The following is a 26,529-nucleotide window of genomic DNA, read 5'->3' on the forward strand; positions in this document are numbered from 1 at the left end:
TATATATATATATATACTTTTGTTTTTTGTAGAGGGCTCATCAACAGACCAAGCAAAGGCATACAGGGAAGCCACAACTACTGGGCAGTAAGTAGCACAGCAGTGCTGGGAAAACCAATCTTTGCTCCCCCCCCCCCTTTTTGTCTGCCTTTATTTTTCCTGGAGTTGGATCATCAAAGCTAACTGCTATAAAACAGAGAAACCACCTAGAGACTCTGACATCTGCCTACACACTAGTGGCATATGGGGAAAGGGCAAGGGCACAAACTTTCAAAGTCACAGTGTATTTACATTCCCAACGTGGGGGACAGGGGAAGGGGCTGAGGATAAGAGCTGGGGGCAGGCAGGGCTGCTAAGGGGTCCTGGGGGTATGGTGACAGCAGGGAGGAACCCAGCCAGTGCCAGTAAGAAGAGGTGTGCCTATCTCCGGCAGTGACAGAGGCCACTTTGATGTTGTCTGGTGGGTACCGAAGGCAATGTGAGTGACTTTGTGTGTGTGTAGCTCCTGAAAGGTGGAATAGCAATGGGAGGAGGGTATGAACCCGGGGTGCTAAGCGGGGGAGAAAGGGGAACAACTCTGGGCTTTCCAGATGGCCTCTTCTACACAGGTGGCCAGCTTGCTCAGGTCCCCATCCTGATTAGAACAAAAATGGCCAAGAATAGGGAACAGATGGTGGGTACAGAGTTCTGTCCCCAGTCAGGCTAGCCAGGGGTGGCTGGAGAAAGAAGAGGTGCCAACCTAGTCCTGAGGAGACCCCACCATGCGCATTCCCAGTCAAAGAGTGAGAAGGACAGTAGCTCAGAGACACCTCAGAGGACATTCCTTTGTCTTCTTTCCCCAAACTGTGAGCTCTCTGTACAAACAGGTCAGCAAGGCAGCACCTGAAGATCCCTGATGTGGGAGTGAGCTGCCCCGAGCTGGGGCAGAGCAGCGTATGCCCAGGAAAGGGTGCAGCTGGGTTTTGGCAATAAGGAGGGTAGTGGGTGCTAAGAAGGGGACTCAAAGTTCCTCTCCTCTGCTCCAGTCAAGTCTTCCATGGGCTGTGGAGAGAGGGAAGAGCCTTGATCCCAAAGTCAGCAGGTCAGCGGCATGGTGCATCACCCAGGTATCTTGGCGCCTGGCTCTCCTGCACCTGTGGCCCTAGGCCCAGGCCTGCTTTACCTGGCTGGATCTCACTATTCTAGGGCTACTGCAGGATTGATAGGCGAGGTGGCCCCTGAGCTGTCATTGCCTCCTGCTGCCTCCTTCTCTTTCTTCCCACTGTACTGGCCGATGAAAGAGCCATCTTCATTGAACTGGACGTCCACACTGCCCCCGTAATCAGCCAGGCTGTCATCACTGCCTAGGGGTTTGATGTCTCCATTGAGAGATGGCTGGCTGCTGCCAAAGGCCTTCTCTTCGTTGTCACTGTGTGGAGAGAAGATGAAGTGTAAGTAGGTGCATTGCAGGGCCCTGGCAGGAGGCTCCAGCAAGTCACCCTGGTAGGTCTTTGTCCTCTTTTATTTGCCTGTCCCCACAGGAAATTTCAGGATTCGTGTTGACATACTTCTGGGAAATCAGGCTGTATACATGATGCCACAGGGCCTGTGCGTACTGCTGGAGTTTTTCTTGGGGTTCAAGGCAGCCAGGAGGGTGATAGGCAGCCCAGCAACTAGAGTTTTAACACGAGAAGAGCTGGGCATGTTGGTTTCTCCCCAAAAGGGTAAACCGATGGGCCCCCAAAGGCAAAGTGAGGGTCCCTCCCCAGTCCCTGGGCTCTAACTGGACATCTCTGCTGTCCCACCTTACCTCTCCAGGGACCTGAAGTCACCCCGAAGCACAGAAAAGAGAGAGGAGTTGAGTAAGAAACAAAGGTCAAGCGGAAGTGGGCCAAGCCCTGCTCCTGCCCCTGCTCACCTGTACTCGCCGAAGGTCTCGTCTTTCATGGGCCGGGCTTCCGAGTCTACCTGAGTATCCTCCTTGTCCTTCACTACAGACATGCCAGAGCAGTGAGCTTCTCCTGCCCTCCCCCATCCCTTGTCCCGCTGCGCTGACAGCCTGTCTTGACAGCACTTAGAAGACTTCAGAGGGACCCACCCATCGCATGTGGGTCCAACTGCCACCGGTTTAGGCTCTGTGGCCCCAGGCTGGGAAGAAGGTGTCTTTGGCCTCTGGTCTGCACCCCACCTCTGTGATTATGCTTATCATGGAACTCTCAAGCATGGGCCCTTGGGGCAAGGTGGCTTTTGGGTTCTCTCAGCTGTGTGCACCCTACCCCTGAGCCTGCACGGTCTCCACGGTTACCTGAGTACTTGCCGCCCTTGCTGCGTTTGATGAAGCAGAGGATGAGCAGGATGAGGAGCAAAAGAATGATAGCACTGACAAAGGCGATGAACCAGCCCTCAGAGGCGAAGCTACCTGTAGTAGAAACTCGCACGGGGCCTGAAGGCACACAACAGGAAAGAAACAAAGCCCAGGCCCTGGGATGAGCTGTGGGGCCAAGGGGCACACCACTACATTTCTAAGCCTGAGCAGCACTCTCTGCTTTAAGGTATGGTGCTCAGGACTCATGTGAAGTTACAGGGGCCCTCTGGGGCCAGGCCGTGCCACAGTCACAGATAAGAAGGAGAGAGAGAGAAGAGAGCCCTCTGTAGATGGTGTAGGGAAAGGCACGCTGGCCAAAGCACACCCACATTTCTGGGAGGCAAAAGAGCTGTGCAGTTCAAGGCTGCTAAGGGCTGCATGCAACAAACCCAGCAGTGTCACCTAGGGCTTCCTGGCAGAGGACGGTGGCCCCAGGGCCTCACCAGTGCCATTAGTCTTCACTGCCAGATGGTGCAGGAGGATCTTCTCCTTCATCAGGTGGATCTCGTACTTGGTGTCAGGCTGTAGGTCCCACTGTGTGTAGGAGCTCTGATTGTAGCTGACGGACTGAGGCTGAGGCTGGCGATCAGGGATCACTTTCCCTTCTGCACAGATGAGGCACGGTGGCAGGGAGACTCAGCAGGAGGACTGGGGACACCTTTGAGGCAGGGGGCAGAGCCTTAGCTCCCCACCCTAGGGATATCTCTGCACTTACCTGGCAAGGGTTTGAACAAGATATGGAATCTGAAATTGCACTGGCCCTCCCGAGGGACCCAGGAGACCACACTGTAGTTTTCACCTGCTGTGGCCGAGATGTTGCCAAAATCTGGGGAATGTAGGAGCAAAGGGGAGCACAAGGCCCTTCAAACACCCACTCTTCTGAGCTTAGCCTCCCAGTCAGCCTCTTCCCCTGGTCAAGCACAGGGGAACAATCAAACTAACGCTACCAAACCCCTCGCTCCAGCTCACCAAACAGGGCCATGGTGCCTCCTTCCCGCACAATGGCCTCTCCAGGGCCCTGCTGGGTAGTGGCCTGAAGCTGGAAGCGGTACTGCAGATCAGGGCTGAGGTTGGTGAGATTGTGTGTCAGGAGCTCCGGGTCGGAAAGGTTGAAGAACAACTGCTCCTTGTTTTCGCCACCCACTGTCAAAAGAAGTAAGGGGTTGGCTTCAGTTATCAGCCCAGGGCCTTTCTGAGTCTCCCAGCCTCCACTCCAGGTACAGTGCACGCACAGGGGTGGTAGGAGAGCAGGTAGCCCGTGAGCACTCCATTGTGGCTGAGTGGTGGCTGCCAGTGCAGTAGCAGGCTAGTGTCCGACTGGCACTCCAGATGTAATGCCTCAGGGTGGCCAGGCACTGTGGAAGCATAGAAGGGTAGAAGGTCCTCACCTGAGTCCAAGAAGAAGGAACAGGGATGCAGGTGTAGGGTTGGGTGCAGGCTTACCTCCCTCTGGGGTGCTGAAGGTCCATTCACTTGCAGGCCCCAAGCCCCGCCCATTAAAGGCCTGCACCCCCACATGGTAGAAGCTGTAAGGACGCAAGCCACTGAGGATGGCACTGGTGGTGTTGGCAGGCACCACCATGTGGCTTTTGTGGATATGCCTCTTGCTGTGCCTTCTCTGACTGCCCTTCCACCAGTATGTGACCTGTACAGTGGGCCAACAGACCTTGTAAGGGCAAAAGTCATCCAACCCAAGAACTTCCAGGAGAGCTGCTCCCGCACGAGACTCCCCATCCTCAATTCCATCATATTCCTCGTTAGTTCCCCCCATATCCTGAGTCCTTACGTTGTATCCCCTGAGGTGGCCCTTAACTTGGGCCGAGTCCACAGGCCTCCACCTGACCAGCACAGTGCTTGAGTTGAAGATTGTAATGTCTTCCAGGTCAGGGCTTACCTGGGGGTCTGAAAACAGCCAGTTATTTGGAGAATTCACAGGCCCTCACCTGAGACAGCAGACCAGACTCCTTTCACAGGAGAGTGAGCTGCAGGCCTCACAAGAGACAATTCAGTGAAGAATGGGGCCTCCACAAAGAAAGCAGTAACTTACACAGAGAAATCACACACACACAAAATCTTGACTGGGTGCTCAAAATTACCATTTGGTGGTACTCCAGACTCAAGGAAATCCACAAGGCATGGAAGCTTAGCTGGCATGCTGGGACTGAAGTGAGTTGGATTCTTTTATATTTTGGAATAATAAGATATCTTGAGGATAAGTTCTATGTCTAAATCCATGGGGTTTCTCTCTGCAGTCTGGGCTGTCCTGGACCTGACTATGTATCCCAGGGTATCCCCCCTCAGCTTCTGCGATGATACACTTAACTTTATACTAAGATATACAGTCTCCTGGAACCCAGGCCAGCCTCAAACTCTATATGCAGCTGAGGATGGTCTTGAACTTCCAATGCCCCTGCCACCACCTCCTGTGTGCTGGGATTACAGGTGTGTACCACCATACTTGCTTTATATGGTGCTGGGGATCCAATCCAGTCTTCAGTATACACTAGGCAAGCACTCTACCAAATGAGCTACCTTCCAGCCTTATATATGCTACACTATTTTTAGCAAGCTTGTATTTTCACTGATCCAACACAAAAAAGTCAAGTGTGGAATTTCCCACTTAGGGTGCCATGTTTCAGCTCCTGGAGCATCTCAGAGTTGGGATTTTCTGATGAGGGATGCTCAGCCTATACCAGATACTCTCTGGACCAGAGAGAGGAAGTGCTGTCAAAGATAGTGCTGGGTCACTCAACTAGAATAGTGAGTGCTATTTCTGCTAATGGCAGAGATGTGGCAATTTGAGCTGTGCAGAATTATAATATCACCTTATCTCTGGGAAAGCATGTCCTTGCTTGTAGGCATTGTACACTGATGCACTTAGAGTGGGGGCACCTCTACGTGGGGGCTGGCTATGGCAAGCGAAGAGTGACATATATATGTGCGCAGGCTGACATACATGAGGACTCCAGCCCCCAGCCTCCAAGCTCCAGGATGTGGGCCAGGCCCACTCCAATACTCACAGTCTTCCCCGGAGTAGCCAATGGTGACTTGGGGCTCAGGGCCCTTGCCCTGGTTGTTCACTGCCTGGACTTTGATCTCATAAGGCACAAAGGTGGAAGTGTTAGACACCACCAGGAAAGGGTCGCTCACAGTCTGTTCCTTCCAGGTCTCCTGCTTGCCCTGTGGGCGCCACTGCACGCGGTACTGAATCTGAGGGGCATTCCAATCCATCCACTGGAGGGGCTGGAGGAGACCGATAGAAAAGAAGGCCGTTGGACAAGAGTGCCCATCTTCTGTACCTTGTCTCTAGCCCACATATTCCCTGAGCATTGGTTTCCTCTGTAGCACAACCCAAGGGACAGCCAATAGCTGGGTCCTGGCTTCATATCCATGATGCAAATCAGGGTAGGGACCCTCACCTGCCATGTGATGACCATGTTGTTGGTCTCATTCCCTTCACCTCTCACATCCATGGGGTTCTTCTCTGGGGCTGGAAAGTAATGTGTCAACCTATCAGTACTGCTGCACGGACAAGGAGCAAATGCTCCATTCTGGTCCCTGAAGCCCTAAACCAGCAGCCTCTAAAGTGCAACACAGCCCTCCCTGCTGCCCCTGGAACTCTGGAAGCAGGGGGCATGGGCACAGCACCTCTCTAGCCCCTTCCCACAGAACCTAGAGCCCAGTGACTAGCACCCCTTCCAGGTGATCTGGGAGAGGGTGCTGCCTTGGCTTACCTGCTTCAGGTGTGACCACAGTCTCTGAGACAGGACTGGGTTCCCCAGGGCCATATTTGTTGATGGCAGTGACCCGAAAGGTATAGTGGATATAGGGGGACAGCTTGAGAGTAGTAGAGGTCTGATTTCCTGGCACCTTGCCCAAACTGTACCATTTCTCAGGAGCCCTTTCCTTGTCCTCAAATTCAATGTCATACTCTGCCAAGAAACAAATCCACAGTGGAGTAATGAAGCACTGGCCCAGGGCTCCCTGAGGGCCACAGAAAGTGGATTCTCATGGAAGGTGAGATACATGCTGTAAAGGAACATGACCTCCGCCCCCAGAAAACAAGCATGGGCCTCAGTGAGGCAGAGAGGACGGGCCCAGCAGGAGGGAGAGCCACACTCCAGCTTCTTACTCTCAATGGGAGAGTTGTGCTCCTCGGCGGGGCTCCAAGACAAGTGCACCTGGCTCTGCTTCAGCAGGTGGCGGTCAGACAGCTCCAGGTGAAGCACTGGCCCAGGGCTCCCTGAGGGCCACAGAAAGTGGATTCTCATGGAAGGTGGATTCTCTGGACTCCTCAAGAGCCATCCACATGCTTCCACCCCCAACTCAGAATGTCCAGCAACAGGGGCTTGGACATGGTGGGCCAAAAGATAGGTACCTTTGTACCTAACACTAGATTAGGACTTACCCACCACTAAGAGCTGTGCCCTGCTCTCCACCTCATCCAGTTCAGTGCTGGCCACACAGCTGTAGTTGCCCTGGTCACTGTAGTTCAGGCTCTTGATGACCAGTTGCCCATATCGTATGGAATACCTAGAGGTGGTGCGTGCGGCAGATGCAGCATTTTCCTGCCATCCCTGAGCATTTCCCTTGTCCCACCATGGACTTCCCCCTCTGAGCAGGAATGCCTGCTGCCTGGATGAAGCTAGTTCTGACTCCCAGTTTTTCCCGCTCTGCTCCCAGTTTAGGGGCTGGGGGCCCTCACTTGTCACTGTTCCCAGGTGCCTGGAGGTTTCTCCCATCTCCACGCCAAGTGATGTTGGACTGTAAAGAGGGATCAAAGGAGGCCTGGCAAGTGAACGTCACCCTTGCACCTTTCTTCTCAATTGTGCTCTGGGGTCCCTGTATTATCTGGGTTGCTTCTGAGGGGAAGAAAGGGGAGGGAAAGTCAATTTGACTGATGGTCTCCACAGACTTTGACCCTACCTCCCAAGAGGTCTGACAGTCATGTGTGGGCATTGTCTAACCTTTAACCTGCAGGTTTGCCAAAATAGTCACAATGTTCTGGTCATTGGCAGCCTGGCAGAAATAGCGTCCAGTGTCATTGGCCTGGAGGTCTCTGATACCCAGGGTTCCATTCGCATGGTGGAAAAATCGTTCATCCTGAAGCACAGTGGTTCCTTCCTCATCCAGCCTAGAGCAAGCAGAGAGCCTGGCTTGGACCAACCAGCTTTGCCTCCCTGCCCTCCTAGGATCTTTGGACAAGAAGATAGCTTAGAAGTCTCCATAGGATTGGCACTCACCACTGGACATTGGGAACAGGAGCTCCAAAGGCTTTGCACACCAAGTAAGCAGTACTGCCCTCAACTGCCATGTATGTCTGATTGTCTTTTGTTAGGATCCTGGCTGGCAGCTCTAGGGGAAGAATAGTCTCAGGAGACAGGATAGGTCTAGAGGTTCCAAGTATGGGAGAAGCCAGTGGCTCCCCAGATGGCACACACAGACCCTTAGGAGCCATACTTGTTGGCTTCCCCATTCCAGGCTGTCCCTCTCAGCCTTGGTTACATAGTCCCCTTAGCCTTGTGTGTACTTCAGCCACAAGGATTCTACCAATTATTGGAGACTCAAAGAGCAGTCAATATCTTCCCCAAAGCCTTCCCTGCCCAGCCCCCAATCTACATGAGTATCTGTGACAGAAGTCATCAGACTATCCTGGGTTACATCTTGTCCAGAGTGCACCCCTGCTTAGATATAAGGACATGACCCTGCCTACTCTACAACTCCCATTCCCAGCTATTGTGAGGATGTAGGAGAGGTGGGCCTTAGAAAGGAGCAAGGCACCCCAAGAAGCTATGCTCCATCAGCTGCTGGCTGAGTGGTTTTGGTGGACTGGAGGGACAGACTGACAGTGATGAAGCAAGGATGAGCAGGTGGGTTGGAGGGAAGAAAGGACAAAGGGAAAGAGGGCAGGAAGAAGGTAAGGCCACACAGCCTATTGGCTCTGCACTCACGGACAACATAGATGTAGGCATTGGCTAGTAGGAGCCCATGTCTGTTGCGGGCCTCACACTGGGTCACCATTGTGTCACTTGGTTGAACGTTACTCAGGATCAAAGACCCCTGCTCAATCCGGTACTTCTGGTCCTTGTTCACCTCTGTGTGCAACAGGCAGGGCCCAAAGGCCCAGGTCAGAATACTGAGCTGTGCTCAGTGCCCTCTTCAGCCTCTTCTTCCTCCCCTTGATGTTTTACTGTACCCTCTACACACCCAACCACTGCTGAGGCCCTGCTTACTCTCCATAGACATTCCGTTGATTCTCCAGGTGACTTCTGGCTGAGGCCTGCCCTGTACTTGGCAGTCGAGGCGGGCAGTCTCTCCTGGCCCATACAAATGGCTCTGGGGCTTCTGCAGCCAATATGGGGCAGCTGAGCAGAAGGAAAGAGCAGCCTGAGCCTGAAGCCTGCTCTGGCCCTAGGTGCAGGCCCTGTCTTTTCCTGTGACAGTGGCCATTGCAGGCCATCAACCCTGAAAGCCATTCCGAGGAGCCTGTGGGGGCTGGGGAAGGGTATACCAGACCCATACCTTCCACAGTGACATAGTAGGCATGGCGGGCACTGCCTAGTGAGTTCTCAGCAATGCAGGTATACTCGCCATCGTCCTCCTCACCCACATTGAGTAGCTGCAGGGTTTTGTTGTGGTTTTGGTAGATCACACGGTCTGTTGGCATAGGGTCACTGGGGTGCAGCCACCTAACAGTAGGTGTAGGGCTGCCCAGGGTCACAACAACAAGGGAGAAGAGAAGAGAGAGACAACAAAATCACTCAGTTCTAAGGCCTCAACCTACTTGGGCCACCCAGCTCCAGCCATCCACCCCAGAAGCCCGCACTCACAATCCCTCAGCAATGCACTCCAGGATCAATGGCTGCCCCTGCAAAGCTACCAGGTGGCTGCTGGAGTTGGTGGGGAAGAGTAGGCGTGGCTTCCGGTCAATCATGCTGTTGGCTACCAGGAGAAAGAGAGTGAGTCACTAGATTTGGAGGACTCAGAAATCCCAGTGGGGTGCTAGGCCGCTGCTTGCTCCTATGTTAAAAAGAATGAGCCTTGGGCAAGGGCAGCCTGGAGAGATGGCTCAGTGATTAAGACCACTGTCTGCTCTTCCAGAGGTCCTGAGTCCAATTCCCAGCAACCACATGGTGTCTCATGGCCATCTCTAATGTGATCTGATGCCCTCTTCTGGCCTGCAGGCATACATGCAGATAGAACACTGTATACATAATAAATAATTAAATCTTAAAAAAAAAAAAAACTAGCTGGGCATGGTGGTGTACGCCTTTAATCCGACCACTCGGGAGGCAGAGGCAGGTGGATCTCTGTGAGTTTGAGGCCAGCCTGGACTACAAAACAAGTCCAGACCAGCCAAGGCTACACGGAGAGACTCTGTCTCCAAAAACCAAAACCAAACAAACAAACAAACAAAACAAAAAAAAAAAAAAAAAGAAAGAAAGAAAGAAAGAAAAGAAAAAAGAAAAAGAAAGAAAGAATGGCTACAGTATGGTTCAGTGGTAGAAAGTTTGCCTAACATTCAAGAGGTTCTGGGTTCCAGGAGAAAAATAGATGCGTGACGGGTACAGTGGCCACGCCTATAATATTAGTATCCATTCAAGACTTTGAGGCAGAACAATCAGAGTTCAAAGCAAGAGTGGTCTACAGAGCGAAACTACTTTTTGTTTGTTTGTTTGTTGTTTTTGTTTGTTTTGTTGTTGTTGTTGCTTTTTGAGACAGGGTTTCTCTGTGTTGCCTTGGCTGTCCTGGACTCAATTTGTAGACCAGGCTGGCCGCAAACTCACAGAGATCCACCTGCCTCTGCCTCCTGAGTGCTGGGATTAAAGGTGCGCGCCACCAACACCCGGCTGAAACTAGTTTTTTAAAGTATGTCCTAGCAACCTGTCATAACACATTACTCCAATCCCAGGACCTGGGATTGAAGCAGGCAGATTTCTGTGAGTTCAAGATCATTCTGATCTACATAGTAAGTTCCAGGCCAGCCAGGCCTAGAGTAAGATTCTGTCTTAAAAAAAAAAAAAAAAAAAAAAAAAAAGGGCATGTCTATCCATCTGCCTTCAACACCTTGGAGAGGCTCTATCTCAGTGGGTAAAGTTGAGAGCCAAGATGCCTTTCAGGACATTTGGGATTGTGTGACCCTTTGCTTGAAGGAAAGAAAAGAGTAGAATAGGGTTGGGACTCACTGGGTTTGACCCGGAGATAAATAGGTTCCTTTTGAATGATGGTACGGGTGCCAGGGAAGTGGGCATTGCAAATGTAGTCTGAATAACTGTCTTCGGGAACCACATTGGCAAAATACAGGTCTCCATTCTGGCCCATGGACACCCGCTCATCTTGTTTGATGTGCCAAATCTCTGCAGAAGGGACAAGGAGACAGCGGTGAGAGTGTGGGAGGAGACCCCAGCCCAGCCCCCAAGGCCCAGGCACCCACTGCTGTTCATCCAGTAGATCCTCAGCGGGGCTGCACTGGGTGGAGGGTTGCAAGGCAGAACTACTGACTCTCCTTCTTCTACTTCCACAGGTTTTACAGTCTCCTTCGGCCACTTGGGGGCACCTAGAAAGGACAGAGGTTGGTACTCTCATCCTGGTCAAAACAGTTGAAGACAGGAAGAAGGAAAGACAGGAGGGGAACTGTCTTGGTGATTCACAGGGGTGTGAAAGAGTGAGGTGGAAGTTCACATAATGGGAGGCAAAAATTCTGGGTGCTTTTGAGGCTCACAGTGGAGATGGAGGCTCCACAGCAAAGAGATGGTAAGCAAGAGGCCAAGTGAGCAAGAAGGGTTAATCTACCACAGTTCTCAGCTCTCCCACCCACCCTGAGGAAAGGACAAGAATGGTGGGGGAGGGCTGAGGTGCAGCAGTGGGGGAGGGGAGCTACGGAGGGATGCAGGAGCCACAGACCCTTCCATCATCTTGACATGGGAAACCATGGCAACGGTTCCCAAGGTAACTGAAGGGGCAGGGAAGGGAGAGGAGAGTGCTTTAGGAGGCAGAAAGCTCAGGGAGGATGGAATACAGAGGGAAAACCCCAGGGAAAGGGAGACGCAGTTAAAAACGGAGCAGGAGCCAGGAATGAGAGAGGTGGAGAAGCCACCCATTCAGCCAGTCCACAGCCCCAAGCCCGCCAGCAGTGATCACAAAATAGGTAATAAGAAGGACTGATAGAAGGAGGGAGCGATGAGGTAAAAGTGGAGAAAGAGGGTGAAATGGTGGGGCAGAGCACCACAGAAAAAGGGAAGGGGCAATGGAGACAGGGTGTGGTAAGGGCTGCCAGGGCACTTAGGCACCTCAATCATCACACAACCAGCTAAGGTGACAGTGGTTGCCAGTCAGACCCGCACCCAGCTCCCAGAATCTAAGGAGCTCCCTTTTAGGTACCCCAAGCCCTCCCTGGCTCTGCAGTGCCTCGCACCCTCAGCCACGAGCTGGATCTCATGTGACATGGCAGTTCCCAGCGTATTGCTGGCATAGCAGCGATAGACGCCCTGAAACCTCTGGGCAAAGCTGTTGTTGCCTTCGATGGTGAAGGAGCCAGAATAGGGCGCCTCATGTACAACGACACCCAGTTCTTCCTTGGGTTTGAAATGGACGCCATCTTTGGTCCAGCGGAACCTGTGGGCAGAGCATGGATGAGAGGTCCTAGCACCCAAAACACGCTGCAACAGGATAGGGATGAGAGTTCATGAAGCCAGGGAACCCCAGGGTGTGGGCCCAGAGTGGGCAGGAACTCAGGGTCACAACTCAGAAGTTAGGTGACCCAGGGAAGCCTGAGGACAGAAGTCACCAACAGGGGCTCAGAGGGTGGGGCTACTTACTCCACTTGGGGTCTGCCTCTGGCCTCACATTTGAGGCTTATGTCATCTGTTGGGAAGACAACCAGGCGCCGTGGAGACTGATCTGTGATGACAGGTGGCTCCATCACTGGAGACAAAATAAGACAAATGGGGAAATTTTTGTCTGATAATACCATGGCCTCAACCTCCATCTCATCCTGAGGAACCCCATGGCCAGGGAGGATGTGGGGAAAACAATAAGCTAAGAGATAGGCAGAGTCAGAAATTGGCACATAATGGACAACAAAGAAAAGGCAGCCATAGAAGTTAGAGAAAGGAGACAGGCAGAGAAACAAATACACAAAGAGACATAAAGACAACACTATGGCCATATTACCCTGAATGCATCTGATGTCAGAAATTAAGTTGGCCTGGTTAGTACTTGGGTGAGAGAGATGGAAAGAACAAAAAGTCAAGAGAGGCAACAAAAAAACCAAAGAAAGCAAGAAGGGCAATTCTAGCCAGGCTGTGGTGGCGCACGCCTTTAATCTCAGCACTCGGGAGGCAGAGGCAGGTGGATCTCTGTGAGTTCGAGGCCAGCCTGGTCTACAGAGTGAGTCCAGGACAGCCAACTCTCCCTCCAAAAACAATAGCAATTCCTAATGGGAAGAGACGGCATAGAGCTACAGAAATAGAGCATGAAAGGGACAGAAACTTTAACAGAAGCAGAGACAGAGCAACGACGCTAAACCCAGCTGAGAGAAGAAGCCAAGAGTTAAAGGACAAGGGACCCCAGTCAGAAAAAGCCCCAACCACACCCACCTACAGCACTAAAGGAAAGCCAAGTGTCCTCCAATACGCAGAGCACAGGTGTGCTGGCTCAGCCCAAGGCCCCCCTCCGCCCTCTGTTTGAAGCCTTTAAGTGCACACTCCCGTTCCTCCAACTTACCATGGTGGCCTTTATCTGAGAATCCAGACAGCAAGGGAGAGAAGAGAGAAATATGCTGATGGCAGGAGGAGAAACAAACTGGAGCAGACTCCCATGGAGAAGAGAAGTGGCAAGGTTATGGAAATTCAGGGGCACTGGATAGAATCCCTGGATGGCACGATGTCCGACAATAAAGGATTCACCAGACACAGCCCCAGGATTTTTAGGCCCAGAAATACAAAATTTTTGCTTTTAGTAAAGGGTGCTCTTATAGCCCCTGCCAAGGTTGGGAAAGGACTACAGAACTAACCTCTTCTCCCAAGATGCCTTAGAAGGTTTGGAGGCAGACAGCTCAGCAACTGGCGCCCTCCCCTGCTCCAGCCCACGTCCCTCCTAATCCAATTAGTGCAGCTCAGTGTTTTCAATTAAGAAGGCCCAGCCTTCAGAGCCTGGTGCCCCTCCTCCTAAAGCCCTCCCAAAGGTCCTGCTAGCATCTGAGTCTCCATAGCCCTCAGGACCTGTGCCAGCTCTCCTTCTTTCCTTCCTTCCTTCCTCCCTGGAGACCACCAAGCTCCCAGGGGCAGAGGGAGCTGCCCCAACCCCAGGACTCAACTGAGCAGCAGAGGGATGGAGGGAGGGGAGAGGAGGGAATAGGAACACTGGGTTGCTTCTGAAAGCTTTGTCTCTGCAGAGTTCTGCTTCGGCAGAAGGCTCCCAGAAGAGAAAAAGGGACTCCCTAGGAACAACACAGACATCTATGAGCTGGGGAGGAGCCAATCTGAGAGCGAGAATGACAGCAGTGACAGGATGAGGGGAATCAACTCAGTGGAAGAAACAAGAAGGGAGACAAAGGGGCCTGGAAAAGCTGTCACAGGAGAGATGGAGGGCAGGTCTCAATAGGGAGGCAGCATGTCTGCCTGCTGCTGCATTGTACAAGAATCAGTACCAAGGGCTGGTCATTGCCCAGGGCAGTCTCAGAGCTGCTGTGGTCTCTGGCCTAGTTATCTGTCCTCACTGTCACTTTTTTTTTCTAAATTCACCCTGCCCCCACCTCACAGAGGCACACCCAGGCGAGATAGGCAAGCCCAGCTGGCAATCGGGGAGGTTGGCACCCAGCATAAGGCCTTGGCATTTCAGATTAGAAAAAGCAAGTGAAAGACAAGAAGGGAGGGAAGAAGGACCAGTACATGCCTATGAGTGTGCATAATTGAGGGTCTGGCACATATGTGGGTGTTCTAGAATGTGCATATCAAGTGTCTGCTGGTGTATGTGTGTGTACCTGGGCCTTAATAGAGCACACATGCACTTGTTTGCGTGTGCTTATATCTCAGTGCACAGTGTTGTGCTATGTAGCCCCTCTGTCTATATAGATGACTGCTCCTTGATGTTTGTGTAGATAACTGTTCCTTTAAACGTAAATCACTTGTGTGTGTTTCTGTTGGTGTGTCCCATTCTATCCATATCTCTGTACCTACTTGGAACAAGTGTCTGGCTCACATGCCCAGCACATTTATATGTCTCTCAGCATCTCTGGTGGATAAGAGACCTCTATGTGAGTGTCTAAGGAAGTAGCCTCAATCTCTGTGTCATCAGTCTCTCTTCACCTCCCCCAAAGCTTGCAATATCCTGATGTCAAGTGCCTCCCAAGTTCACCTCTCTCGGCTCCTATCCCATTCTTGGCAGTCTTTCCCACCCATGCTCCAGAGCTTTCAGTCTTTATACCTCAGAGAAAAAGATGGCAAAGTGTACAGGGATTAAAGCCCAGTAACTCAATATGGTACTCTCTGAAATGCTCTTTCTTTCAGGATGACAACCACTTAGTGCACTGAAACTTGGGAGGAAATCCCATCACTGTAAACATGCCCTTCATATTTAAACATGGTCTACTCATCCCATTACAATGAAATGTTACAGGCAAATATTTTCACATCTCCACAAACATGACCTCTAAATAAGTTAGAGTTACTCACAAAGTTACTCAAATAAAATTAAATTCAACTGGGTGTGGTGGCGCACACCTTTAATCCCAGCACTCGGGAGGCAGAGGCAGGCGGATCACTTGAGTTCGAGGCCAGCCTGGTCTACATAGTGAGTCCAGGACAGCCAAGCCTAACACAGAGAGACCCTGTCTGGAAAAAAAAGAGGAGTAGGAGGAAGAAGAAATTAAAATCATATCCAAAAATAGCCACGTATTCAGTCAAAACACACACATTGTATACACACAAATGCACAACCCAACTCTAAAGCTTAGTCTCACTCTACACCTACATGACACCATAGCCACACACTTACCTGTGGTATTCCGTAAGCATCACAGACACATGTTCCAGCCCTTCCCTCATTGCCTCCAAATAATTACACACCAGAAAGAATTCAGAAGGCTGTTGAGTCAGGAGATCTTTTGCACTGTGTGCTGTCCGCGGTGCTGAAGGCATGTATGTCCTGTCCATGGTACTGACACTCCCATGTTTTCTTCCTGACCCTTCTAAAGGTAAAGAGTGTCCTGGGTACCTTTTGCCCACCCCATGCTACAGAATGAGTGAGGGATAAAAATGAAGAGAAAGTGAAGAGGCAGAAGATTAAATAAGAGCTCATCACAGCAGGAGGTGCTGAAACTCCCTTCAGCTACTCACATTCGTCAGGAATCTGTATGAGTAGGCAGGGGCTGCAGAGGAGGAGAGGCCACATGTACCACAGTGCCAGGACCATCTTCCTGTCGCTCAGTGGCTCGGTGCAGCACAACTGGCCAGATTCCACTCACCCTCCCGCTGGAGGGAAGAGGGGGCTGGTGGTTGGTTTACAGCGGTAGCTGCTGACAGTAGGGGTCACTGAGAGAAGGAAGGAGGGAAGGTGGGAGAGGAGAGAGAAAGAGAGTGGGTAGGACAGCCATTAATGATTAATTTCTAGGCAAAGGCCAGATCTTGGCCCACCCTCAGTTCCACCTCCAGCTGACAAGTTCACCCCCCCCCTGCTTTTCCTCCTCCCCATATTCTTTACACAAGCAATTCCAGCATGGAAGGAGAGACCTGTAAGAGACCACTTTGGGTGGGGCTCCAGATGCCCTTTCATTTTCTCTTGGCTTGTGTTTCCCTACCAGCTGCCACAATTAACTCCCCTGTGTGTACTGCCATGCGTGTACTGATATACCTGTGAGCAGGTGTCCTGTGAGCCTGTGCATGGATGCAAGTCTGCATGTAAGGAGGATTTACGTGGCTATGTATGTGCATGAATGAACATACATTGTGTCTGGAGAAATCAGTGTGTAGTTTCTAGCTTTTTTGTGTGTTTGAAAGTATCCATGGAGGATGAAGACCTGTGACTCCTACCTAGCTTGCACACATGTATGTAAAGAGTGTTTCTTGCTGGGGGTGGAGGCGCACACCTGTAATCCCAGCACTCTGGGAGGCAGAGGCAGACAGATTTTTGTGAGTTCCAGGCCAGCCTGGTCTATAAAGTGAGTCTAGGACAGACTAACCTACACAGAGAAACCCTGCCTCAAAAATCAAACAAACAAAAAAGGAAGAAATAAAGAAAAAGAGGAGGCTGGAGGGATGGCTCAGAAGTTAGGAGCACTGGCTGTTCTTCCAGAGGTCCTGAGTTCAATTCTTATGGTGGCTCACAACCATCTATAATGAGATCTGGTGCCCTTTTCTGGCCTGCAGGTGTATATGCAGGCAAAGCACTATATACATAATAAATAAATATTTAAAAAAAAAGAAAGAAGGAAGGAAAAAAGAACACTTCTTGTAGTTTCATTGTTATCTTTCCAAGAGCTCACTGACCCCTGGGAGCTATTTGCACCTATGAGCTGGAGGCTTGGGGAATAGGAAAGAAGGAAATTGGCCCAAGATAACTGCACTTCACAGACCAGGCACAAGAAATGGAAGAGAGGATGAGGAATGAAGTCTGCTCTTAAGAACTGGGAGAAAGCCGGGCAGTGGTGGCGCATGCCTTTAATCACAGCACTTGGGAGGCAGAGGCAGGCAGATCTCTGTGAGTTCGAGGCCAGCCTGGTCTACAAAGTGAGTCCAGGACAGCCAAGGCTACACAGAGAAACCCTGTCACAAAAAGACAAACAAACAAACAAAAAGAACTAGGAGAAAAGCCGGGCGTGGTGGCGCACACCTGTAATCCCAGCACTTGGGAGGCAGAGGCAGGGGGATCTCTGTGAGTTCAAGGCCAGCTCAGTCTACAGAGCGAGTCCAGGACAGCCAGGGCTACACAGAGAAACCCTGTCTCAAAAACCAAAACAAAAGAAAGAACTGAAGGAAAAGAAACCATTTCTTTGCTATTCTTCAGCCCTCAGAGAGAGCAGTAATGGGACTTATGTCCTCCCTATTGCTACATGTTCCAGGGTCAGGGCATGGTCACAGAAAGCTCGGGGACAACATGTCCCAAGACACTTCTCAGACACTTCTCATGTCTGTCTCAGCACTTGGTTCTTTTTTTTTTTTTTTTTTTTTTTTTTTTTTTTTTTTTTTGAGTCTTCAGAGTTCAACTGCTAGATGCACCCACTCTAAGCCCACGTCATTTCAAGCATGTTCTCCTGGATGCAGTGGGACCTGGAGACTGAGGGTCCAAGACAAGGATCAGGAGCATAAATACATGTCCAAGAAAACAGGCCACTTTGACTGACAGAATAAAAAGAATGAAAGAGGCAAGCGTGATGAACAAACGAACATGCAGACAAAGGAAGAGCTTGTTGGGTGACTGAGCTTGAATTCCTGATCCCCAATCTGGATGCCCTCAATAAATTCATCTGACCAGGATCTTATCAAAGAGAAGACCTTATCTAGAACACATAAACGTAAAAAACAAGTCAGTGGGGTTGATAAGATGGTTCCACGGGTATAGATGGCACGAGTTTGATCCCTAGAACCCACGTAATGGAAGGAGAGAACTGCTCCAAACAAACTGCTCTCTGATCTCTAAGTAAGCACCATGGCATAAATTAATATAATAATTTAATAAATATAAAAGAAAAATGAGAACACCCAAAGGGTAAGTCAAGAGTCCCAGAATGCCATAAGTCAAGAGTCCCGGAATGTTACGGTAAGGCATCTGAACTCCATCAGGAGACAGCCAGGAGTCACAAATCAATTTCATACAAGGAGGTGATCTGAGAGTAGCAGTCAACTTGTAGCTTTGCCCTCCAAAGCTGGTGAGGGTGTCAGAGCACCAGAGTGGGTCAACAGAGATAGCCTGGAGGACAAGGGAATGACTAAAACACTAGGAAGTGGAAAATGGATGGGCAGTACAAACCTTCAAAAACTGAGCTAGGGCCCAGAATAGTATAGCGGTTTTGTTTTACAAACACCTCCCCCAACAAAGCCAGTGATAGCAGAGCCAGGCAGCCCCAGGCAGCCTTAGTCTTGACTTCAAGGCCTGTAGGAAGCTGTAGGAGACTCAGATCAGAGAGCAAGGGATCAAACAACAGCCTTGGGAGCTCTAAGCCCTGGTCTGAGGTGGGGGTAGGGTGGGGACTGGAGCAAGGGAAGCTCAAAGAACTGGCCTGTTTGGGAGGGTACTTTGATGCTCTGTGTGTTGAACTGGTGATTTCTACCAAGCCACTTTGTCATTTTTATCCAAGCCTATGATCCGACAATGAGATCTGGTATAAATGCAAAATGGGAATATTGTGTTATTCTTGTATGTGTCTCATCCTGAATCTATCTTAATAACCACACATTCAATTTATTTTTATGTCTCCTAGTACTTGCCATCCCTCTTGCCACTGTGCTGGACACTCAGAAACAGGCAGGAAGGAGCCAGGAGACTGAGAATCCTTTGACAGTGTGGGAGGGGGCTCTCCTGTCTCCCTTCCTACTGCTGCTGGGTCTCTGATCTCTCACCATTCCTCAGGCAATTATAGAGAGAGCTAAGGTTGTTAGCTCAGCAGGCCCTGACCCCCCATCAGCACTATGGAGGGCAAAGGGAGGGGGGTAAGTGTTCCACAGATGGAGCCAAGGCCCAGCCTGCCAAGGGTGACAGACAGAGTGAGAAAGAGGCAAGAGGCGGGAGGGAGCAGGAGAGTCTGAGGAGCAGGGTTAGGGGGCTGGGAACAGATGACAAAGACAGCTGTTAGATTACTAGATAGCCAAGAGATAAACAAGATGGAGAAGTATAGAAACAGACCTGCGCAGTAAGGACAGGAAAAAAGAAGTGAAAGGGTGAGAGGCAAGCGCTGAGAAATGGCAGAGAAAGAAGAGCTAGGGGTCGGTGTGTATACATGCATGCAAGCCACTGCTGCCTCCCTCTGCAGTAGTCCCAGTCCCTAGTAAGGGTGCCAGGCAAGGGTTACAGGAAGGAGAGACAATGAGTCGTGATTAGTGGAAGGGCTTCTCAGCTTGGAGGTCAGTCTGGGTGCAGAAGGGCGGGGTGGGGGTGGGGGGAGTAGAGATGCTGAGCACTGAGGCCCGAGAGACAACAAAGCAGCACAGTGACAGTGGTGAGCCCCTGCCCACTTGTGGCACTGGAGCAGGAGGACAGTTATAAGACAAGATAAATGATTCACTGTTGGCTAACGCACATGTGCCGGAGAACAGGTGGAGCTTACTGCAGGGAGGAGGGATGAGAGGGAGAGCCGCTAGAGGAGCTCAGCGCAGTCTTCCAAGATTGCCGCTGAGTGCACGTTGGCACAGAATAGGCAGCCGCCTGGCTGGGGGAGGAGCACATGAAATCACAGGCACAACGGTGTGTGTGGTGTGTGTGTGTGGTGTGATGTGTGAGTGTGTCTGTGTGTGATGCGTGTAGCAATCATGTACACCCGTCGCCGTGTACACTTACCACCGCATTGTGGAGTGTAAGACAAAGCTGAGTGTGCTCCCAAGTGAAGCCAGCCCCCAATCATCCTGCCCACATTGTGGCAGTCTTATATTGGCAGGGAGGAGAAGGGTGTGGCAAGCACCGAGAGGGGCATGCCTAGGAGGTGATGGTCAAGACCACAGGTCTATGAGGTGGAGCTCAGTAACAGCTCTTGAGGAGCCTCACCTTGCGCCCTGCCTGAGTCCCACGGGGAGTCCTCTTGTCTACACTACACTATGTCATTGTCATCAGTACTGCATTCCTGGCAAAGCCAGTTGTTAGGGAAAGGCCTGAGAGGTCATATAACCTGTCTGAGGCCTGGGGTCATTGCATCCCTGCATACACACACACACACACACACACACACACACACACACACACACACACACACACACATGCTCCAAGAATGCCCTGCAAATGCACACTCCAAGGATGCCCTGCAAATGCACTTGGAACACATGCCTAACCAGCTCCAGTCTTTCCCAAAGGAGCAGCAAGAAGAGGACCCTTCAAAGGTGGATCAAATAATCCCTGAACTTCCTAGTCAAAGTCTAGGGGAATGGCATCAGGCCAGAATGGTAGCAGTACTGGGGGCTCAGTGCTTTGGCTATATGTCAGGGTCAGGATGGATGACAAGTACCTGTTTCTCAGGCCTGGGAGAAAGTAGAAGAGCTTTGGCATCTTGCTGATAGTGACATGATGGTATCAGTGTCACCTAAACCTTATTTATTCACTATGCCCCTTTAAGGCCCCCCCATCCCAGCCAAGTAGGCTATGGCTGTTGGGTTTCTATGGTGATGGAGCCTGACAGCAAAGGTGGGGGAAGCCCTGCTGTAGCCTTTTGGGTTATTTAGATAATACATAAAGAGGACCGCTTGAGAAAGCCCCCAGAAACACCTGGAAGCCCAGAAGTCTTAGTCTCTTCTCTACCTCCTCCTTAAGGGGAGACTGGAGAGAGTATACCCCATTCTACCTCAGCATCCCTTATCCCAGCCCCCTCATCCTGCCTGAGGCTTCTGTCTCCAAGGCAACTAAGGCTCACCTGTTAAGGACTATTCTCCTTAAATGGTGGGAAGGGAGTGGATGGAGGTTAACCCTTTGTGAGGAAAGGAGAGAGGATCCTCATCAGTGGCTGGTCCCACCCTACACCCTTCAACCAGGATTTCTACCAGCCCCACTTTCCCACTTTCTCTTTTCTTTTTTGGTTTGTTTGTTTGTTTTTGTTGTTGTTGTTTTGTTTTTTGTTTTTGGCTTTTTGAGACAGGTTTTCTCTGTGTAACATCTCTGGCTGTTCTGGAACTCACTCTGTAGACCAGGCTGGCCTCGAACTCACAGAGATTCCCCTGCCTCTGCCTCTGCCTCTGCTGGGATTAAAGGTGTGTGTGACCACGCCCAGCTCTTTTTTTTTTTTTTTTTTAAGATTTCTTTATTTATTATGTATACAGTGTTCTGCCTGCATGGACGCCTGCACCGTAGAAGAGGGCACTAGTTCTCATTTTAGATGGCTGTGAGACACCATGTTGTTGCTGGGAATTGAACTCAGGACCTCTGGAAGAGCAGGCAGTGCTCTTAACCTCTGAGCCGTCTCTCCAGCCCCCAGCTTATTTTCTTAAGTGAACTCTTAGCACCTACCAGGGACTGTTCTAAGCACTTTTCCACAGACTCATTTCATCCTTATGAAATTTGATACACAACAACATTGAGTCCTGGAGCGGAACTGTGTGAAGTTTTAAATGCAGCTGCCAGAAGTTCCTCTAGTATCCTAATTTGTTTCTGCTTGGATCCTAGAAAACCAGAGGCCTGGTCAAGGATGGCCTCCAAGTCACTCTGGCCCCTGGGAAGGGCTTATTTGCTAGGCAAATATAGGAAGTGGAGTGGAGTCTTGGGAGGGCAGGCATGAGAAAGTGCCTTGTAAGAAACATGTCTTCATGGAGCAGGCCTGGCCCCAGACAACCTATCTGCCCCTCTGTGTGCTTCCCTCAGCCTGAAGCCTGTGGGACTCATGATCCAAGTACTCAGTTTAAGAGAAGCCAACTGCTTTTCTTGTCGGACTCAGAGGCAGGCTGGGGTTCCTTGTCCCTCCCTACTAGCCAGAAGTTCAACCTGCTATTGTTACCTAGGCTCACAAAGGTCTACGGACCGGACCGCAATGACTCTGTTTCTAAGGGGTGAGAGAGACCAAGCAGGAGCCAGAGATCACCCTGAGAACAGAGACCTGAGTTCCAGCTTTCCAGAGCCCTGAAGGCAGAGTCATGATGCAGCAGTGGATGTCAGGGCTCTCCTGGCCCTGGATTTCATGGGCCTTACACTGAGGGGCTTCGGGGGCCAGGCCAGAGGAGACAACCAACCTCCTTGGGTAAGATGCCCACCAAACAAATAGCTGCAGGAGGCTGTGAGTGAATGTGGTGAACAGAGCAGCAGCTGACTTGTCTCCAGTTCCAAAATGACTTCTGGAAATGGCTCAGACACTGCCAGGCCCCAACAGACCCTTGGGGCTTTTATTCCCAAAAGGTTAAAGGGCAGAAGAGGCACAGGAAGCCTGAGAGTGGACAATGGTGCTTCTGTCCTTCCTGTGGCCTGAGCATTCCTAAGGCATGAACGAAGCCATCTGGGGAGGGGGCCCATGGGAATAGCCCCTTCCATTGAGGCCAAAGCCTGTCCCGGTCAGACTCTGTGTCCCCAACAAGAACCAGTGATGCATCACCCAGCCACCACCCTGGTCCCACCTCTTCCCAGCATAGACTCTTTTCAAGCCACTGAAGGGACCCTTGGAAACACAGGATGTGCATGTGTGCATCTCAAGACCATACATACAGATATATATACAAATAGGAGCCCAATGCAGGCAAACGAGACTAATTCAAGTTACACAGATACACACTTGAGACCAGATATATGAGCCTCACACATGCAAATAAAAACACTCGAACACATACACATAGGCCCAAAGCTTCTCAGCAACCCAATTCTCCCAGGCAAAACTCCAGATTAGGACTACCCTCCCCCCAGTTCTGCTTGGCACTGGATGCTTTATGCTGAAATTCTGAGGAAGGAGGGATCCCCTAAAGAGAGTCCTCATCCTTCAAGCTCCATCTTCAGACCAAAATTGAGATGGACAGGCTCCAAAGTCCCTCATGGATAAGTGCATATTCTACTACCTTCCTGCCCCACCCAGCCCCAGGCTGGGTTTAGGGACCAGGAACTGGCACAGGCTGCTGGATTTAGGGGCCAGGGACTGGCACAGGCTGCTGGGTTTAGGGGCCAGGGACTGGCACAGGCTGCTAAGTGGAGACTGAGTTGGCCTTGCAGCTTTGCAACCTAGAGAAGCCATGGCAAGCTCCTGGGTCCTTGGGTTGGGGGTAGTGGACAAAGAAAAGCTTCCAGAAAGGCCAGCAGAGCACACTTCCCCCTGGCAAAAGGACTCCCCGCCCTCTTCTGACTCCTCCCTCTCTCTCCAACCACAGCCATTAGGAAGCCACAAAGATCCTGTTGATATTTGGGAAGTAGGCAGGGTGGTCATAAGATGCTTCTCTCTACCCTCCAGGGTCAGGCAAGGCCATATGGGGGTGTTTAAGCACAATTTAGGGGAATGGTGACAATTGAGGTACACTAAGGGTCACCTCTATTACTGGGACTAGCAACTTAGTCCCAAGCTCACAGCCATCAGGAGCTCTTGAGAGAGGGCAACACTTTAGGGGAAGTACAGCGTGGAGCAAAGAAATGCAAGCTAAACAAAAGGGCAATCAGAATAGAGCAAAGGACACCAACTGGAAGGGGAAGTGGGCAGGCAGAGGCACGGAGGAGGAAAGACAGGAGAAGAGGATGCATGCCACCCTCCATGAGCAAATGAGGAAGGAAGAGCATGAGGATGACAAGGAGCCTGGGAAAGAAGAAAAGATGACCAGATTAAAACAAGTGACAGATAGAAAGGTTATAGGGCCCCAAGGATGGGCTACTGAGGGCCTATTCAAGTTGGCCCCACACAGGGACCTAAGCCTTCCTCATCATGGGAGAGGTGAGAGGGCAAAGACACAGCCAGCTTGGGACACTAGTCCTGGAATTCAGACCCACCCCCAGAGCCTGAACTAGACCCAGACATGCCTTGGCCATAAAGGGAGGCATGGCAAATCTCCACACTGGGACACATGAGGTCTCAGAGGCCAGTAGGCACTGATAGGATCATTGGGCTGGATCACTCTGCAAGATCATGTCATCCTCACAGTGCATTTTGGGTGGTATTAGTGACCATTTGCCTTGAAAAAGACCTTCAATACAGCGATGAATCACCATTTCTCACATGATAGCCAGCAAAACTGAAGCTCAAATTCAGTGTGGTGGCACAGGCCTATCATCCCACCATTCAGGAAGGTTGAGTTAGCCTGGTCTACAGAGAACATTCCAGGACAGCCAAGGCTACACAGAGAAACCCTGTCTCAAAAAGAAAAAAGAGTTTAAAAATCACAGAGAGGAGCCGGGTGTGGTGGTACATGCCTGTAAGCCTAGTACTCAGGAGGCAGAGGCAGGAGGATCAATGTGAGTTCGAGGCCAGCCTGGTCTACAGAGCGACTTCAGGACAGCCAGGGCTACACAGAGAAACCTTGTCTTGAAAATCAAAAACCAAACCAAGCCAAACAAAAATTCAGAGAGAAAGAAAAAGGGTAGGGATGAAGCTCAGAAATAGGTATTTCAGAGGGACAAGGGTGGTATTGGACCGAGGGGAGGCGGCACCCGGGTGGCAGTGGCTGGTGCTCTGGCCCAAGCAGGTACTCAGCAGGGAGAATCTGTCTAACAAATGGCTACCCACCCATGCTTGCTTCTTGAACAGTCATTCTTTGAACAGCTCCCATGCCTGGCTACTTGTGCCATGGTGCTCTGCAGAAGGCTAGGGGATGGGCACTGGGGGAGGAGTCTCTTGGGAGTAGGTGGTAGCAATCCAGGAGGGCTGCGCTACGCTGTGCTGATCCCTCTCCTCGGTAATCAGATCACCAGCAAGTCCTAATTTCTTTTGTTCTTCTCTGACTATTTGAAATGTATTTCAATAAGTTGCTCCTGTATATTTCAAATGTATTGTGACAAGACGTATTGCTTTGGGGATCATACACACAAAAAAATAGAGAATGACAGACGTTCAGATACAGCAAGGAAGCAGAAAAGTGGGGAGTTCCCAGCCCTGCCACCAACTCCCCATGTGGCCACAGACACTTGAGTGTGCCTGAAGGCTTGGTGCCTGAACAGTGCACCAAGCATACAGCTATATAGACGCTGCGCCAGGTGAAAAGCTAGGTTTTGCAAGTGCCACCACCTGCAGCTAGGAGCCCATCAGAAGTCATGGGCAGGCCCCACCCTAGCCACCCTACTAAAGGATTATAAAGGTAGGAAGAAAGCCTGCTGGACCTTATTCACCACAAGGGCCATGTGAGTCAGCAAAGATAATGTCTTTAGGCTGCCAGCAACCCCTACCATTGGATTCGCATTATTCAGGATCAAGGCATCTACCTAAAAGGGACGTTAGGCCCCCAGACAGATGGTGGTCATACCTCCCTGAGACAGATGCAGTGGCTTATACCTGTTGTTCTTTTCAATTCCTGTCAATCGACACCCTAAAACTCTGAACCTGACAGAAGAGAATAAGGTATGAAAGCTTCCACCTCCCATAATTAAAGAGACTGTAAGACATGAAAATGGCCAAAATTGCTGCAGTCTCTACAGAAAGGGTCCCAGGCGCCTTGCTTCCAGAAGTCCCTGGTCCTGAGCCACCGAGGCCCTTCTTTCCTTATTCCTACCTGATGAACCGATGGTCTACACCCATGTGCACCCAGAGGCACGTCAGGGGTGCCTAAACCCATCTCTCCTAGTGTAGCCTTTATTGGTCCAAAAAAGCCTAAGGGAAGAGGCCCCCTGCTGCGCCTGAGAAGACAGATTTTGCAGATTATTTGAGGGGATCCCCGGAGGGAATTTGGAAAGGAAGAGGTGAAGAACAAAGCTCCCTCCCCACTTTGGGGTGGAGGGATAGGCAGCGCCCATCTCTGTTCCCTCTCCTCCCGCTGCCAGAGGAGCTTCGCTCAATCTCCCTGACACCATGCTAGACACTGGGTTTTTCCAGCAAACAGGACTTTAGAATGGGGGTGATGAGGAACAGCCACGCCCAGAGCCACACCCCACAGCGGTCGACCGCGTTAGAGGGACATTGCGCTGGGTTCACATTTCCCTCCTCACACTTGCATATACACCCATAAGGATATGCCCATTTCAGCCTCACCTGCCCACACAGAACCTGCTTGACCACTCTTGTACCCCTCCCTAAGCGTGCATTTGGGGTGCCGCCCAGTTACCCCTCACCTGTCAGGCTCTGGCACCTAGCCATCTTCCCCAGTCCCATTCCAGACCGCAGTGCTCAGAGCCCGGTGCCTAGTATGGGTGGGGCTCTAGCCTCCCTTCGCTCTACCGAGGCAGGCACGAAACCCGCTAGTCCTTCTGCCCAAGGCAGGGCTGGTCTGGAACGCAGATTCTCGCTGCTGCAGCCAAGGGAACAAACCAGCCCGCCTTACCTGCGTCCTTTGGTTTCCTGCCCAGCCTATATGCACGCCGACCTCGGACCGGCCACCCAGCGCCTCCGTGATGCTGCTGCCTACTCGGATGCTGCTGCGGTGGCGGCGGCAGCGGCGGGCGGGGCGGCG

General features: G+C 51.2%; 1 protein-coding gene across 1 annotated transcript; it reads right to left on the reverse strand.

Annotated features, from left to right (window-relative positions):
* Positions 1–26,529, reverse strand: L1cam (L1 cell adhesion molecule). Its single transcript, XM_051141180.1, has 28 exons — positions 26,401–26,529; positions 15,682–15,876; positions 13,070–13,084; positions 12,163–12,268; positions 11,760–11,959; positions 10,779–10,901; positions 10,531–10,701; positions 9,175–9,286; positions 8,867–9,051; positions 8,578–8,709; positions 8,296–8,439; positions 7,588–7,699; positions 7,312–7,478; positions 7,050–7,206; positions 6,753–6,877; positions 6,477–6,587; positions 6,079–6,276; positions 5,764–5,834; positions 5,365–5,587; positions 4,131–4,246; positions 3,788–3,989; positions 3,577–3,699; positions 3,309–3,487; positions 3,060–3,174; positions 2,788–2,949; positions 2,285–2,422; positions 1,898–1,970; positions 1–1,408 (listed from the first exon to the last, which is right to left on the reverse strand). Exons 2-28 carry the CDS (start codon positions 15,755–15,757, stop codon positions 1,177–1,179), a joined length of 3,768 nt encoding a protein of 1,255 aa, XP_050997137.1. The 5' UTR covers positions 15,758–15,876; positions 26,401–26,529; the 3' UTR covers positions 1–1,176.

Source organism: Acomys russatus, chromosome X, assembly GCF_903995435.1.
Source record: "Acomys russatus chromosome X, mAcoRus1.1, whole genome shotgun sequence".
Lineage (NCBI taxonomy): Eukaryota > Metazoa > Chordata > Mammalia > Rodentia > Muridae > Acomys > Acomys russatus.